The 12,243-nt window shown below is 46.0% G+C and overlaps 1 protein-coding gene across 2 annotated transcripts in view; it reads left to right on the top strand.

Moving 5' to 3' along the window:
• LOXHD1 (lipoxygenase homology PLAT domains 1) overlaps positions 1–12,243 on the top strand; it is a 201,300-nt gene that overhangs the window by 130,916 nt on the left and 58,141 nt on the right. For both annotated transcript variants that reach the window (XM_033837947.1, XM_073790898.1), the window contains exons 30-31: positions 3,708–3,917; positions 4,041–4,176. In XM_033837947.1, the coding sequence (XP_033693838.1) occupies positions 3,708–3,917; positions 4,041–4,176 (346 nt within the window). The remainder of the gene's footprint in view (positions 1–3,707; positions 3,918–4,040; positions 4,177–12,243) is intronic.

Here is a 12,243-nt window from a genome sequence, read left to right as displayed (position 1 = left end):
AGTGGAGTAGGGGTGGGGCTTTGAGGACTGGGTTGTCTTCAAAGAATCCAGCTCACTGCAGTGGGTCACGAGCATGGAGTGGTGAGCGCCTGCAGAGTGGCGGTGTTGCCCGGACAGCAGCTTGAACTAGGGGTCTGGAGGCCTCGTTCTGCCATCCATTCCTTACATGGCTGAGCACCTCTGGCCTCAGTTTCCTCATCTGTGAAATAAGGAGGCTGATGTGAATCAGCTAAACTGTTGTGCAGAGTCCTGGGCAGCACCGAGGCTGGGCAGCACGGGAGCCACAGAAGGGTAGGGGCAGCAGACGGGCAGCCACTCCTCCCGCACAGGTCCACTCTGACCTGGCCTATCTATTGGAGGGCCAAGAAAGCCCTCTATTAAGCAAGGGGCTCTGTGGCTACGGAAAAGCCTTGAAAACCACCCCACTGGATGGTGTCCAAGGCCCTGCCAGCTCTGACCTAACAGTGGTTTTACAAAAAAGAAGATATCCGACCAAACTTGCCTTCCCACCAGCTTGGCCTCCCTCTCCCCGCCAGAGCTCCCCTCTCTGGAAGGTGCCCCTGCCGCCTTCCCCCTCCATTCACTGAACCCCCCCAGACCAGGCTACAGCTGTGGGGATGAGAGCAAGGTGATTGGCTCTAACTGAGTCTGCGGCCCTCCCTGTGGAGTGCCTGGGGAGATTCCCGCATCAACCAGCGGGTGTTTATCAGGGGTCTCCTTAAGCCCGACCCCCAGCCAGGCATGACCTTTAGTGCTGAGACATTCGCAACTTGGTGAGGAGGAAAGTAGCTCTGGGCCAAGAAAAGCAGGTGTCACTAAGCAGGTCTGCAGCTGGCGGGTAACCCCAGGAGCCAGACCCCCTGGAAGGAGCCCCAGCCTGACCTCGAGGTCTGGGAGGAGTCAGGCCCCAGGGCTGCCTTTGCTCTATCATCCAAATATGAACCCATTACCTTTAGCTTTGGTTTACTGCTTCTGGAATGGGAATAGCTACTTAGACCCCTGAACTGAAAAACTGAACAAGAGATAGAAGAGCACTTTGTATCAGGGAGAAAAAATTTATAACACACACACACACAATATAGTTGTTTGCCACACTTACAAGGCAGCTAATAGGAGGTCTATTCATTTTGGAAAAATAGAATAACAAAGAGGTCAAGTGACTCATGTGGTGTGCCTGACTCTGAAGTAGGGACGTTATGATCAGGCTGACTCACATATGCTGCTCTGGCACGTGGCCATGCCATGTGGCGCAGGCGTGCCCAGACCTGCGGCTGGGGCCAGATCACGTGCGTTCAGCTCCTGTCTCTGACACTGACTAGCTGTGTGATCCTGGGCAAGTTCCCTAGCATCTCTGTGCCTCAGCTTCCTCCACCATAAAATAAGTTCACTGAATTAAAACATGTGACGTGCCTAGAACCATGCCTGGCATGAAGTTAGCTCCTTGTTAGTGCTGGCTGTTGTTGAGGCTTGGGAGAGCCCACCTTTCCTGTAGCTCATCACAGTGCCTGGAAAATGCACCATCAGACAGCAGTGTGCGCCATGTGGATGAAAGGTCGCTCATTCGTGGCTAAATCCACAGGGCCTAGCAGAGTAGGCGCATAAATATTTTTTGAGTGAATAAATGAATGAAGGTATAAATGAAGGTGATGCAATCCATTCTCCTCTGTATTTAGATTCAGATTTTTTTCTCTCTTAGCAATTATGACATTACAAGAAAAGTCTCTGCCTCATCCCTTTCTCTTCCTTCCCTCCTGTGTTGATGTCCCACTGGGGGAGCTGCAGCTACTTCTGGCTCAGTCACTGATGAGTTAGGACTTTAAGTTCACTGCTGAGCATCTAAAAGCTTCCACTTCTCTACTTATTTGCTCCAGAATCTAGGAGTCACCTGGACACCCCTCTCCCTATCAGCACTCCCTTCCCACCCATATCCAATCAATGTTGGAGAGTCGTGGAGAGGATCTCTTCTAAATAACTCTCAGATCAGCCCAGTCAACTTTGTCACTACTCAGCCCTTCCTTATTGCACCTTGTTTAGTGAGCCAGTCTCCTCTCCCTGCTCCAGGCCCCTGAAATCTGATCCATCCTCCAGCTGTCCCCAATTAACCCTTCCAAAGGTGGCCGAGTCACTCCCTCACTTCAACCTGTCAAGCTCCCCACCGATCCCAGATCTGGTCTGAGCCTTTCATGGGATTCACAAACCTTCACTGCCTGCCCAGCCAGCCTGCATAGAATGTCCCCCTGGGCCCCAGTTTCCAGAACGCTCCACACTTTCTCCTGTCTCCACTTTTTTCCAAGCCTTTTCTCTGCATCTGTGCACATGCACACATAGGAAATACAAAGTGCTGCTCTGTGGTTTTAACTTTTTACATAAAAACCATCATCCTATATGCGTGCTTTTTGCATGCAATGGAGTATCTTCGAAATCTATGTGTCAGGAGAGTCAAACACGGATGTTGTCGTCTTGTTCTTTGTAACCACTGCACACATAACATTCCACACACGACATGGCCATGGTTATTTACCATTCCCTAAGCACTGTGGACACCGAGGTGGGTCCCAATTTTCCACTGTAAAAAGATATCCTGCAATAAGCATCCTTGTGCACGTATGAAGGTGTCTCCCCAGGACAGATGCAAAGTGGAATTGCTGTGTCGTAAGGTGTACCCATTTTTGCTCTAATGGACTCAGCCACTTGCCAGTGCCCCAAGGCCTGCACAGGCTCACACCCGCCATCAGCATCACACCATCCACCTGCACTTTCCTCAGCCCGCAGCCTGACCTGCCCTGGCTGCCTAGAAGGCCCAGCCCCCCAACTTCAGCTTAATGCCTCCACCTGGCAAGTCTTGCCAGCCCTGCCCCTAGTCCTCGCGCAGGTGGCTGTTCCCACCACCTGGGCTGTCCTGAAGAGGAGCCCAGCATGTCCTATCATCCCTGGGTTCCCAGCACTCAGCACAGTGACTTAGCATATCTTTCAGAAGGGAAGTGGGTGTCATTCAGGGTCACCTCTCCCTCTTCCCCCTCCCCAGGCTCCTGCCAGCTGTGTTTTGACCCCACTTCTAGAACTCCACATGTCACTGAGCAATCCTAAAGGAATGCAAGCACCCAAGAGTGCAATGTCACATCACTAAAGATATAATCAGGGACACAGAGAAGGGCCAATGTCACACCCCTGACAAAATCCCTCATGAACCCACAGTCCAGGTGATAGGCCCTGTGCTCTCCCCAGCCTGGCCTCCGCCACAGCCTCCCCCCTCTCTGCCTGCACTCCTGCAGCCTGACCTGGCTCCTCCAGCTGCCAGCTTCCCCTGGGAATTTCAAGCCTCCTCTCATTATTCAGAAAGATTTCACCTCTTCCATAGCTCTTACCGTCCAGCCTCCCACCTGACCTCAAGCCAATACTCAGCATAACTAAGGATGTCCAGGTACCAGGCTGAGCACCCCACTCACACAGCTCGTCAGGGTCCATATTCCAAACACCCACAGGGCTTATCCCAAGAGGAGCCGGACTGCAAAACGGGGCCATTGTGGAAGCGAGGCCTTGGAATACCAAACTCTGCGTTAGGGATTTGGGCCTGGAAGGCTCCTGGCTAGAAAGGGTCTGTTCAGCCCAACAGTTGAGGGGGATGGAAGGTACTGGATGGATGGGGTTGGAGTGGGTGGAGGTGGGGAGCGCCCCGCCACCCAAGTCCACACATCTGGACTCCCCAGGCCGACACCTTCATCATCGAGGCTGCTGACCTGGGTGTCATCTACAAGATCAAGCTCCGCCACGACAACACCAAATTGTGTGCAGACTGGTACGTGGAGAAGGTGGAGATCTGGAACGACACCAACGAGGACGAGTTCCTGTTCCTGTGCGGGCGCTGGCTGTCCCTGAAGAAGGAGGACGGGCGGCTCGAGAGGCTCTTTTATGAGAAGGTGCGTGAAAGGCAGCCGGGGGGCTTGGTTCAGCCATGGCCTGTTATCCTCATACCTGGGGTGGCTCAGTGGAGCACAGGGTGCCAGAGGTGTAACGGGCCTGGGTTGTGCTCCTCCGGACAGGAGTACACTGGGGACCGGAGCAGCAACTGCAGCAGCCCCGCTGACTTCTGGGAGATCGCCCTGAGCTCCAAGATGGCCGATGTCGACATCGCCACAGTGACAGGGGCCATGGCTGACTACGTTCAGGAAGGCCCAGGTAAGTCAAGCAGAGAACTCATCAGAGGAGGAGCAGGCACATGGATGTGTTTCAACTGTTCTTGGACAGGCCATGTGTTGACCCCACCATCACTTGACCTACATTTAACACTTTGTAATTTACACACAGTTTCCTCACATGTTGTCTATTTCCATCCCCAGGATAGCCCTGTGAACCGAGAGATGTTGACCTAAAACAAATAGATTGCCAGTCATTTCTCCAGTGAAAATGGGTTTATTCAGGATCAGCAGAGAATTGCAGCTTGGAGTCTGCAACCAGGGCAAGCTACACGCAATTCCCCATAGAGCAACGGGAGGAGAACTCTTTTATAGAGGAGAAAATGAAGTTGGGAAGGCTGTAGTAAACGAAGAGTCCGTGGCTGTTCACTGGCTGAGTTGTTGCCAGGAGAGGAGTCTTTCTTCTTCCTGTTGGGCTCTGCCTGTTGTCACAAGGCATGAGCGCTCCCCCTTCTGGTCTCCTGACTCTATGTAATTGAGGTTTCTATTTATTTATTTTTTATATTTTCTCCTGTTGATCAAGACCTTTCTATGAAAGTATCGCTGATCAAGAGTCAGGTCTTCTGGTTTCAGCAGTTTTTTTGTCCCTTAATGTCAGGAAGGGCCTTTCCTGGGTGTAGTGTCCCATGTTGGAGAGAAAGTGCACAGACTGGAATCCTAATGAGATCACATTTGAGTAACAAGGAGGGGTAGGAGAGAGACCTCTCGAGCATTTTTTTAATCCAAAGTCTATGTTACAAAGATAATAGGCTCTGGAGATTATCTGAAGTGTTATGTCATCATCAAAGGTTTGGAAAGAAACTTCTGACAGACCTGATCTGGATATCTTGGGGAAGTTGTCTCATCAAATATCGTATGCTTCAATTCCAGGAGATATTTACTTTCATGTCACTAGATGATGTGCAAGTCCAATCAGGATTTGGAAGCCTTCTTTGTCACGTGAATCCAAGAGTCTGTTCCCTGGAGTTTGGCAGCACAGGTGTTGGTTAGCAGTACTTGATAGGGGCCTCTCCAGAAAGAGTGAAGATAGTCTTTCTGGAGATATCTTTTCCAATAGACAAACTACCCAGGCTGTAAGGTGTGATGCTTAAGGTCTTTGTCCCCAGAGAGCACGCTGTGAAAAGATTGCTCTACAAAAAACACGATTATTTTTAACAAAAGCAGTATGAGAGTCTCTCTCCTTTTGTTGGCTGTGGATCAGAAAAAGCAGAAGCCAAGAGCTTTGGGTGTCCTGTGACTGTCTCAAAGGGCGAGTGTTTGTGAGTTCCAAAAGGAGTGGATCTAAGATTTAGAAGGATCAATGGCAAACTTTGGGACAAGGTATTTGGAGGGTTTCTACAAATGTTGCCGTTGAGTCTTAATAATGCCGTTAGTGCACTTGACTAAACCAGACCATTGAGGGTGATAAGCACAGTGAAGTAAAACCAGCCACACAGTGCAGACTTGTCAAAGTACCTGACGAGCAAAATGCATTCCTCAATCGCTGTGAAGTTCGAGAGGAGTTCCTCAGGTAGGGAGAATCTTTTCCAAAAGGACTTTAGCCACAGAAGAGGCAGTAGCCTGTCTGCAAAGGAAGGCTTTGGTCCAGTGTGAAACATACAGACCATGACTGAAAGATATTTATCTCCATGAGATGGAGGAAGTTGTATGAAATCCATTTACCAGACCTCAAATGGTCCATTAGGAAGTTTAAAATGCCCAGGGGCAGTACAAACAGGCTTCCCTGAATTGTATTTCAGATAAGTGGAATAGTGAGGTAGGCGCTTTTTGTGGCCTTGTTAATGTTTCCTCACTGATATTGATTCATGGGTGCTATCTTTTTGCCAGTAGACCAATGGTTTAATGCATGTACAATGGTGATTAGTGGGAATTTTAGATCTCTAGTAGGACTGGGTTGTTATTTGGTCCAAATCAGAGCTTTCTCTTTTTATCAAACCAACAACTGTAGAATTTTCAATCTTGCTTTTCTTTTTTCTGAGGCCAATTGTTGGGCTTCTCTAGCCAGTTTTGCTATGTTATCATTTGGGGAAATATCCCTTTGGACCATGACAGAGGTTTGACTGCTTTCAGTTCCATTAAGGTCAGCATTCCTTGCAGAAATGTCAGCAAGGTGATTTCCCTCAGCTTCCAAAGAGTCAAGTTTAGAATGCCTTAGAATCTTATCAATAGCTAAAACATTGCATCCAATCATTCCTGAACATAGGGATCATTTTAAATTTTATTTCCACTGGAAGTAAAGAAGCCATGCTCTCCCCACAACATTCCAAAATCACAAGCTATTCCAAAAGCATATCTACTATCAGTATGAATATTGACAGTTTTGTCCTTGGCTAAATTACGAGCTCGTGTAAGATTGTAACCTATGGAGCTCACTTTTGAGTAACCATATGAACCACAGGGCTGAAGTAGCCATAGGTAACAACATCAAAAGGAGTTGCAATAGCATACCCAGCACAATATTTGTCATTGTCACCTTCTGAATAAGAACTATCAATGAACCATGAGAAGTCAACATTACCCAGAAGAATTTCCTGAAAATCATCAGGAGGAGTCAGGAGGTGACCCATCAGCATTAAGCAGTGGTGAGGGACTTCATCACAGAGGGAGAGGAGAAGGGTAGCCAGGGTAAGGTTATTACAACGTAAAAGAGTTACGTGGGGACTTCCCTGGTGGCACAGTGGCTAAGAATCCGCCTGCCAATGCAGGAGACATGGGTTTGAGCCCTGGTCCGGGAAGATCCCACATGCCGCGGAGCAGCTAAGCCCATGTGCCACAACTACAGAGCCTGCGCTCTAGAGCCCACGAGCCACAACTACTGAGCCCACATGCCACAACTACTGAAGCCCGCATGCCTAGAGCCCGTGCTCCGCAACAAGAGAAGCCACCACAATGAGAAGCCCGTGCACAACAACGAAGCGTAGCCCCTGCTCGCTGCAACTAGAGAAAGTCCGCGTGCAGCAACGAAGACCCAACGCAGCCATAAATAAATAATTTTTTTTTAAAAGAGTTATGTGAGGACCAGTTAACAAAAGGACTTCATAGGAAGTGAGGTGGCTGACTTAGAAATGTTGAGTATGATGAGAATTCAGGAGGGCTTCTACTTCATGAGGTACAAAAATGGTTAAAGAAGATCCCACAATGATTTTCTCAGTAGCCCTTAACCAAAAGGGCAGTGGCTGTAATGGCTCTAAGGCAAAGGTGGTATCCCAGTGGCACAGGCTCCAGTTGCTGGCTACAATGCCCTATGGGCCAATGGCGTTCCCTGTGTTTTGGGGTAAATACCCCAGGGATAGCCTCTTCCTTTTCATATACCAAAAGGGAAAAGGAAATCTGATTTCCATTTGGGATGCCCAAGGGCAGGTGGGTTCATCAAACTCTCCTTTAAGGCCTTAAAAGCTATGTAACTGGTTCTTCCCATAATATTAGGTCAGGGTTGTTATTGTTTAGTGAAACATACAGAGGTTTGGCCTTAAGAGAGGAATTTGGAATCCAATTTTCGCAATAACAAAGTAGCCCAAGAAAACCGAGCAGTCAGTGCTTAGTTTGGGGTTTGGGGAAACTTGAGACACCATGAAGTCTATCTGGAACTAGGTATAGCTCTTGTTCTGACATAAAATGCCCTAAATATTGAAACTAGGTTTGGACAAACTGCAACTTTTCTTTGGCAATCTTATATCCCTTCAAGATTAAAAGCTTTAGCAAGTAGACACTGTCTTCTTATGAGGAAGCTTGAGAAGGAGAGAAAAGAAACAAATCATCCACGTGTTGCAACAAAGTAGATCCCTAGGGAAATTTATATCATCCAGATCAGCCTTCAGGATTTGTGAGAAAAAAGGACTCCTAGAAAAACCCTGAAGCATTGCTGTCCAGGGGAATTGTTTTTCTTCCCAAGTGAATGCAAAAAGGTATTGGCTAGCTTCATCAACTGGAATACTAATTGATGTACTGCATAAATCATTTACAGTCAAGAATTTGCTTCTGTTGGAATGAATATTAGTAACATTTGAGGTTTAGGAACAATAGGGTGTTGAGGGATAACTATGCTTTCTATTGCTCGAGGTCCAAGACGAACCTCTACCCTTGACCCTTAGGTTTTCTCACCAGCAAATGGGAGAGTTACAGGGGCTAGTACAAGAAATAATGAAGCCTTGAGCCTTGCAGTCTTCTATTATTGACTTATGCCTTGAAGGGCTTCTTCACTTATACAATATTGATGAATTCTGAGAAGAGATTTTTGGGAATCTATTTGAACCTTGGTGGGAGGTACACTGTGAATTTTTGCCAGTATTGATTGGAGGTTTTGCCCTTAAGGAAGCTGGTAGCTGATTCAATAGGGACAAATCATCAGTGTTTCCAGAATCATCTCTACTACTGTCAGAGGTGCAACAAATAAAAAATGTCAAAGGGTCATTTAACTCATCTGGTTGGCTGCTTTGATGACTACTGTCAAGTTCTAGAATTATTTCCCCTTTGGGGGAGAAATTCCAACATGATACTTCTCTAAGAAATCTTGGCCTAATAAATGGGAGTGGAGGAACAAAGGAGAAAAGGGTGTGTATTTCTCAAAGGGCCTAAGCAAAAGGGAATAGGTTCAGAGACAGGAACCTCTTGAGGTTCATTAGAGATCCCCACTATTTGAAGTGGTTTAGTACTCTGGGGCAGGGGCTGCTTGAGTAGGGGGGTTGAGCATTGGGAGTGTGGCTCCGTGACAGGACTGGGAGAGATTCATTCCCAACCTGGAGAAATGTTTCTCCGAGCTGATTAAGAGGGAGGATAGGGCAGAGCTCCTGTATTTTCTGTGAGCCCTGTCTGAGAACTGGGAGGACGTTGGAGGGCTGAAGGTGCCTGAAGCACTTAAATCTGTAGCAATCTCTTTTCCAATGTCCTGTATGTTTGCCATAATAGCAGAAACTAAAGGGTTTAGGTTTTGTTTAGGGGCCTTCAATTGTTGGCGATGAAGAATAAGAATTTTGGTGGTCCTCCTTTTAGGTGGCTCATCTAGAGTGCGAGAGAGCTGGTGTGCCAAGTTAACTAACCTGGAGTGGACACAGTTTACCATTCCATCCTTGTCCTTTTTTGCTAGAAGGGAAAGTTTCCTGTTTAGCTACTCAGAGTTAAAAGCTACTCAGGTGGAATTAATAATCTGAAGTCAGTTATAATAGTTATGAACAGGTTCATCAGATTTTTGTGTGCAAGCCTGAATTTTGTTGCAATCAACAGGCTTTGGAAAAGCCTTAGGAATCGCCCGATGAAGTCACCTAGCGATTACCTGAGCCTGATCATATACCTCGTTTTATTGCACTTTACTTTATTGTGCTTCACAGATATTGCGTTTTTTACAAATTGAAGGTTTGTGGCATCCCAGTGTAGAGCAAGCCTATCAGCGCCATTTTCCCAACAGTATTCGCTCCTTCCCTTGTCTTTGTGTCACATTTTGGTAATTCTTGCAATATGTCAAACATTTTTATTATTATTATATTTGTTCTGGTGATCTGTGATGAGTGATCTTTGATGGTACTATGGTAATTGTTTTGGTGTGTCACAAACCTATATAAGATAGGTGAACCAATATAAGATAGTGAACTTAATCAATAAATGTTGTGCATGTTCTGACTGCTCTACCAACCAGCCATTCCCTGTCTCCCTCTCCTGTGGCCTCCCTATTCACAGAGACACAACAATATTGAAATTAGGCCAGTTAATGCCTACAGTGGCCTCTTGAGTGGTCAAATGAAAGGAAGTTGCAAATCTCTCACTTTAAGTCAAAAGCTTAAAATGACTAGGCTTAGTTAGGAAGGTATATTGAAAGCCAGGACAGTCTGAAAACTAGGCCTCTTGCACCAAAGAGTTGTGAATGCAAAGAAAAAGTTCTTGAAGAAAATTGTTATAAACGTGCTACTCCAATGAACACACGAATGATAGAAAGTGATACAGCCTCATTGCAAACATGGAGAAAGTTTTCATGGTCTGGATAGAAGATCAAACCAGCCACAACATTCCCTTAAGACAAAGCCTAATCCAGAGCAAGCCTTTAACTCTTCAATTCTATGAAGGCTGAGAGAGGTAAGGAAGCTGCAGAAGAAAAGTTTGAAATTAGCAGAGGTTGGTTCATGAGGTTTAAGGAAAGAAGCCGTCTCTGTAACATCAGAGTGCAAGGTGAAGTAGCAAGTGCTGATGTAGAAGCTGCAGCAAGTTATCCAGAAGATCTAGCTGAGGTTATGAAGGCAGCTACACTAAACAGCAGATTTTCAATGTAGGCAAAACAGCCTTATATTGGAAGATGTCATCTAGGACTTTTATAGCTAGAGAGAAGTCAATACCTGGCTTCAAAGCTTTAAGAACAGCTGACTCTCTTGTTAGGGGCTAATGCAGCCAGTGATTTTAATTTGAAGCCAATTCTCATTCACCATTCTAAAAATCCTAGGGCCCTTAAGCATTATGTTCAATCTACTTTGTCTGTGCTCTATAAATGGAACAACAAAGCCTGGATGACAGCACATCACTTTACAGCATAATTTACTGAATATTTTAAGCCCACTGTTGAGACATACTGCTCAGAAAAAAAAACAAAAAAAGATTCTTTTCAAAATATTACTACTTACTGACAACGCACCTGGTCACCCAAGAGCTCTGATGGAGATGTACAGTGAGGTTAATGTTGTTTTCATGCCTGCTAACACAACATCCATTCTGCAGCCCATGGATCAAGGAGTCATTTTGACTTTCAAGTCTTATTCTTTAATAAATACATTTTATAAGGCTATAGCTGGCATAGATAGTGATTCCTTTATTAGATCTGGGCAAAGTGAATTGAAAGCCTCTGGAAAGAATTCACCATTCTGGATGCCACTGAAAATATCTGTGATTCATGAGAAGAGGTCAAAATACCAGCATTAGCAGGAGTTTGAAAGAAGTTGACTCCAGCCCTCATGGATGACTTCGAGGGGTTCAAGACTTCAGTGGAGGAAATAACTGCAGGTGTGGTGGAAATAGCAAGAGAGCTAGAATTAGAGGTGGAACCTGAAAATGTGACTGAATTGCTGCAATCTCATGATAAAACTTTAGCAGATGTGAAGTTGCTTCTTATGGATGAGCAAAGAAGGTGGTTTCTTGAAAAGGAATCTACTCCTGGTGAAGATACTGTGAAGATTGTTGAAATGACAATATAAGATTCAGAATATTACTTAAACTTAGCTGATAAAGCAGCAACAGGGTTTGAGAAAACTGACTCCAATTTTGAAAGAAGTTCTACTGTGGGTAAAGTGCTATCAGAGAGCATTGCACACTACAGAGAAATTGTTCATGAAAGGAAGAGTCAATCAATGCGGCCAACTTCACTGTGGTCTTATTTTTCTTTTTTCTTTTTTTTTTCTTTTTTTTTTTTTTGCGGTACGCTGGCCTCTCACTGTTGTGGCCTCTCCCCTTGCGGAACACAGGCTCCGGACGCACAGGCTCAGCGGCCATGGCTCACGGGCCCAGCCGCTCCGCGGCATGTGGGATCTTCCTGGACCGGGGCATGAACCCGCGTCCCCTGCATCGGCAGGCGGACTCTCAACCACTGCGCCACCAGGGAAGCCCCACTGTGGTCTTATTTTAAGAAATTGCCCCAGCTGCCCCAGCCTTCAGCACCACCACCCTGACCAGTCAGCAGCCACCAACACCGAAGCAAGATCCTCCACCAGCAAAAAGGTTTATGACTCACTGAAGGCTCAAATGGTGGTTAGCATTTTTTGGCGATAAAGTATTTTTAAATTAACGTATGTAGTTTTTATAGATATAATGCTATTGCACACTTAATAGATTACAGTCTAGCATAAGCATAACTTTTATATCCACTGGGAAACCAAAAAATTTATGTGACTCACTTTATTGCAATATTTGCCATATGGCAGTGGTCTGAAGCTGAACCTGCAATGTCCTCAAGGTATTTCTATAGTGAAATAGCAGGATGGCTTCCAGTTGTGAGTCTAGACACCTTTCAGGATTTTCCCAATTAACAGTTTTCTTTTTTAATAAATTTATTTATTTATTTATCTATTTTTGGCTGCAT

Source organism: Tursiops truncatus, chromosome 13 (genome assembly GCF_011762595.2).
Source record: "Tursiops truncatus isolate mTurTru1 chromosome 13, mTurTru1.mat.Y, whole genome shotgun sequence".
NCBI lineage: Eukaryota > Metazoa > Chordata > Mammalia > Artiodactyla > Delphinidae > Tursiops > Tursiops truncatus.
Note: the sequence above shows the minus strand (reverse complement) of the source record. Positions and strands in the feature narration are given on the sequence as shown.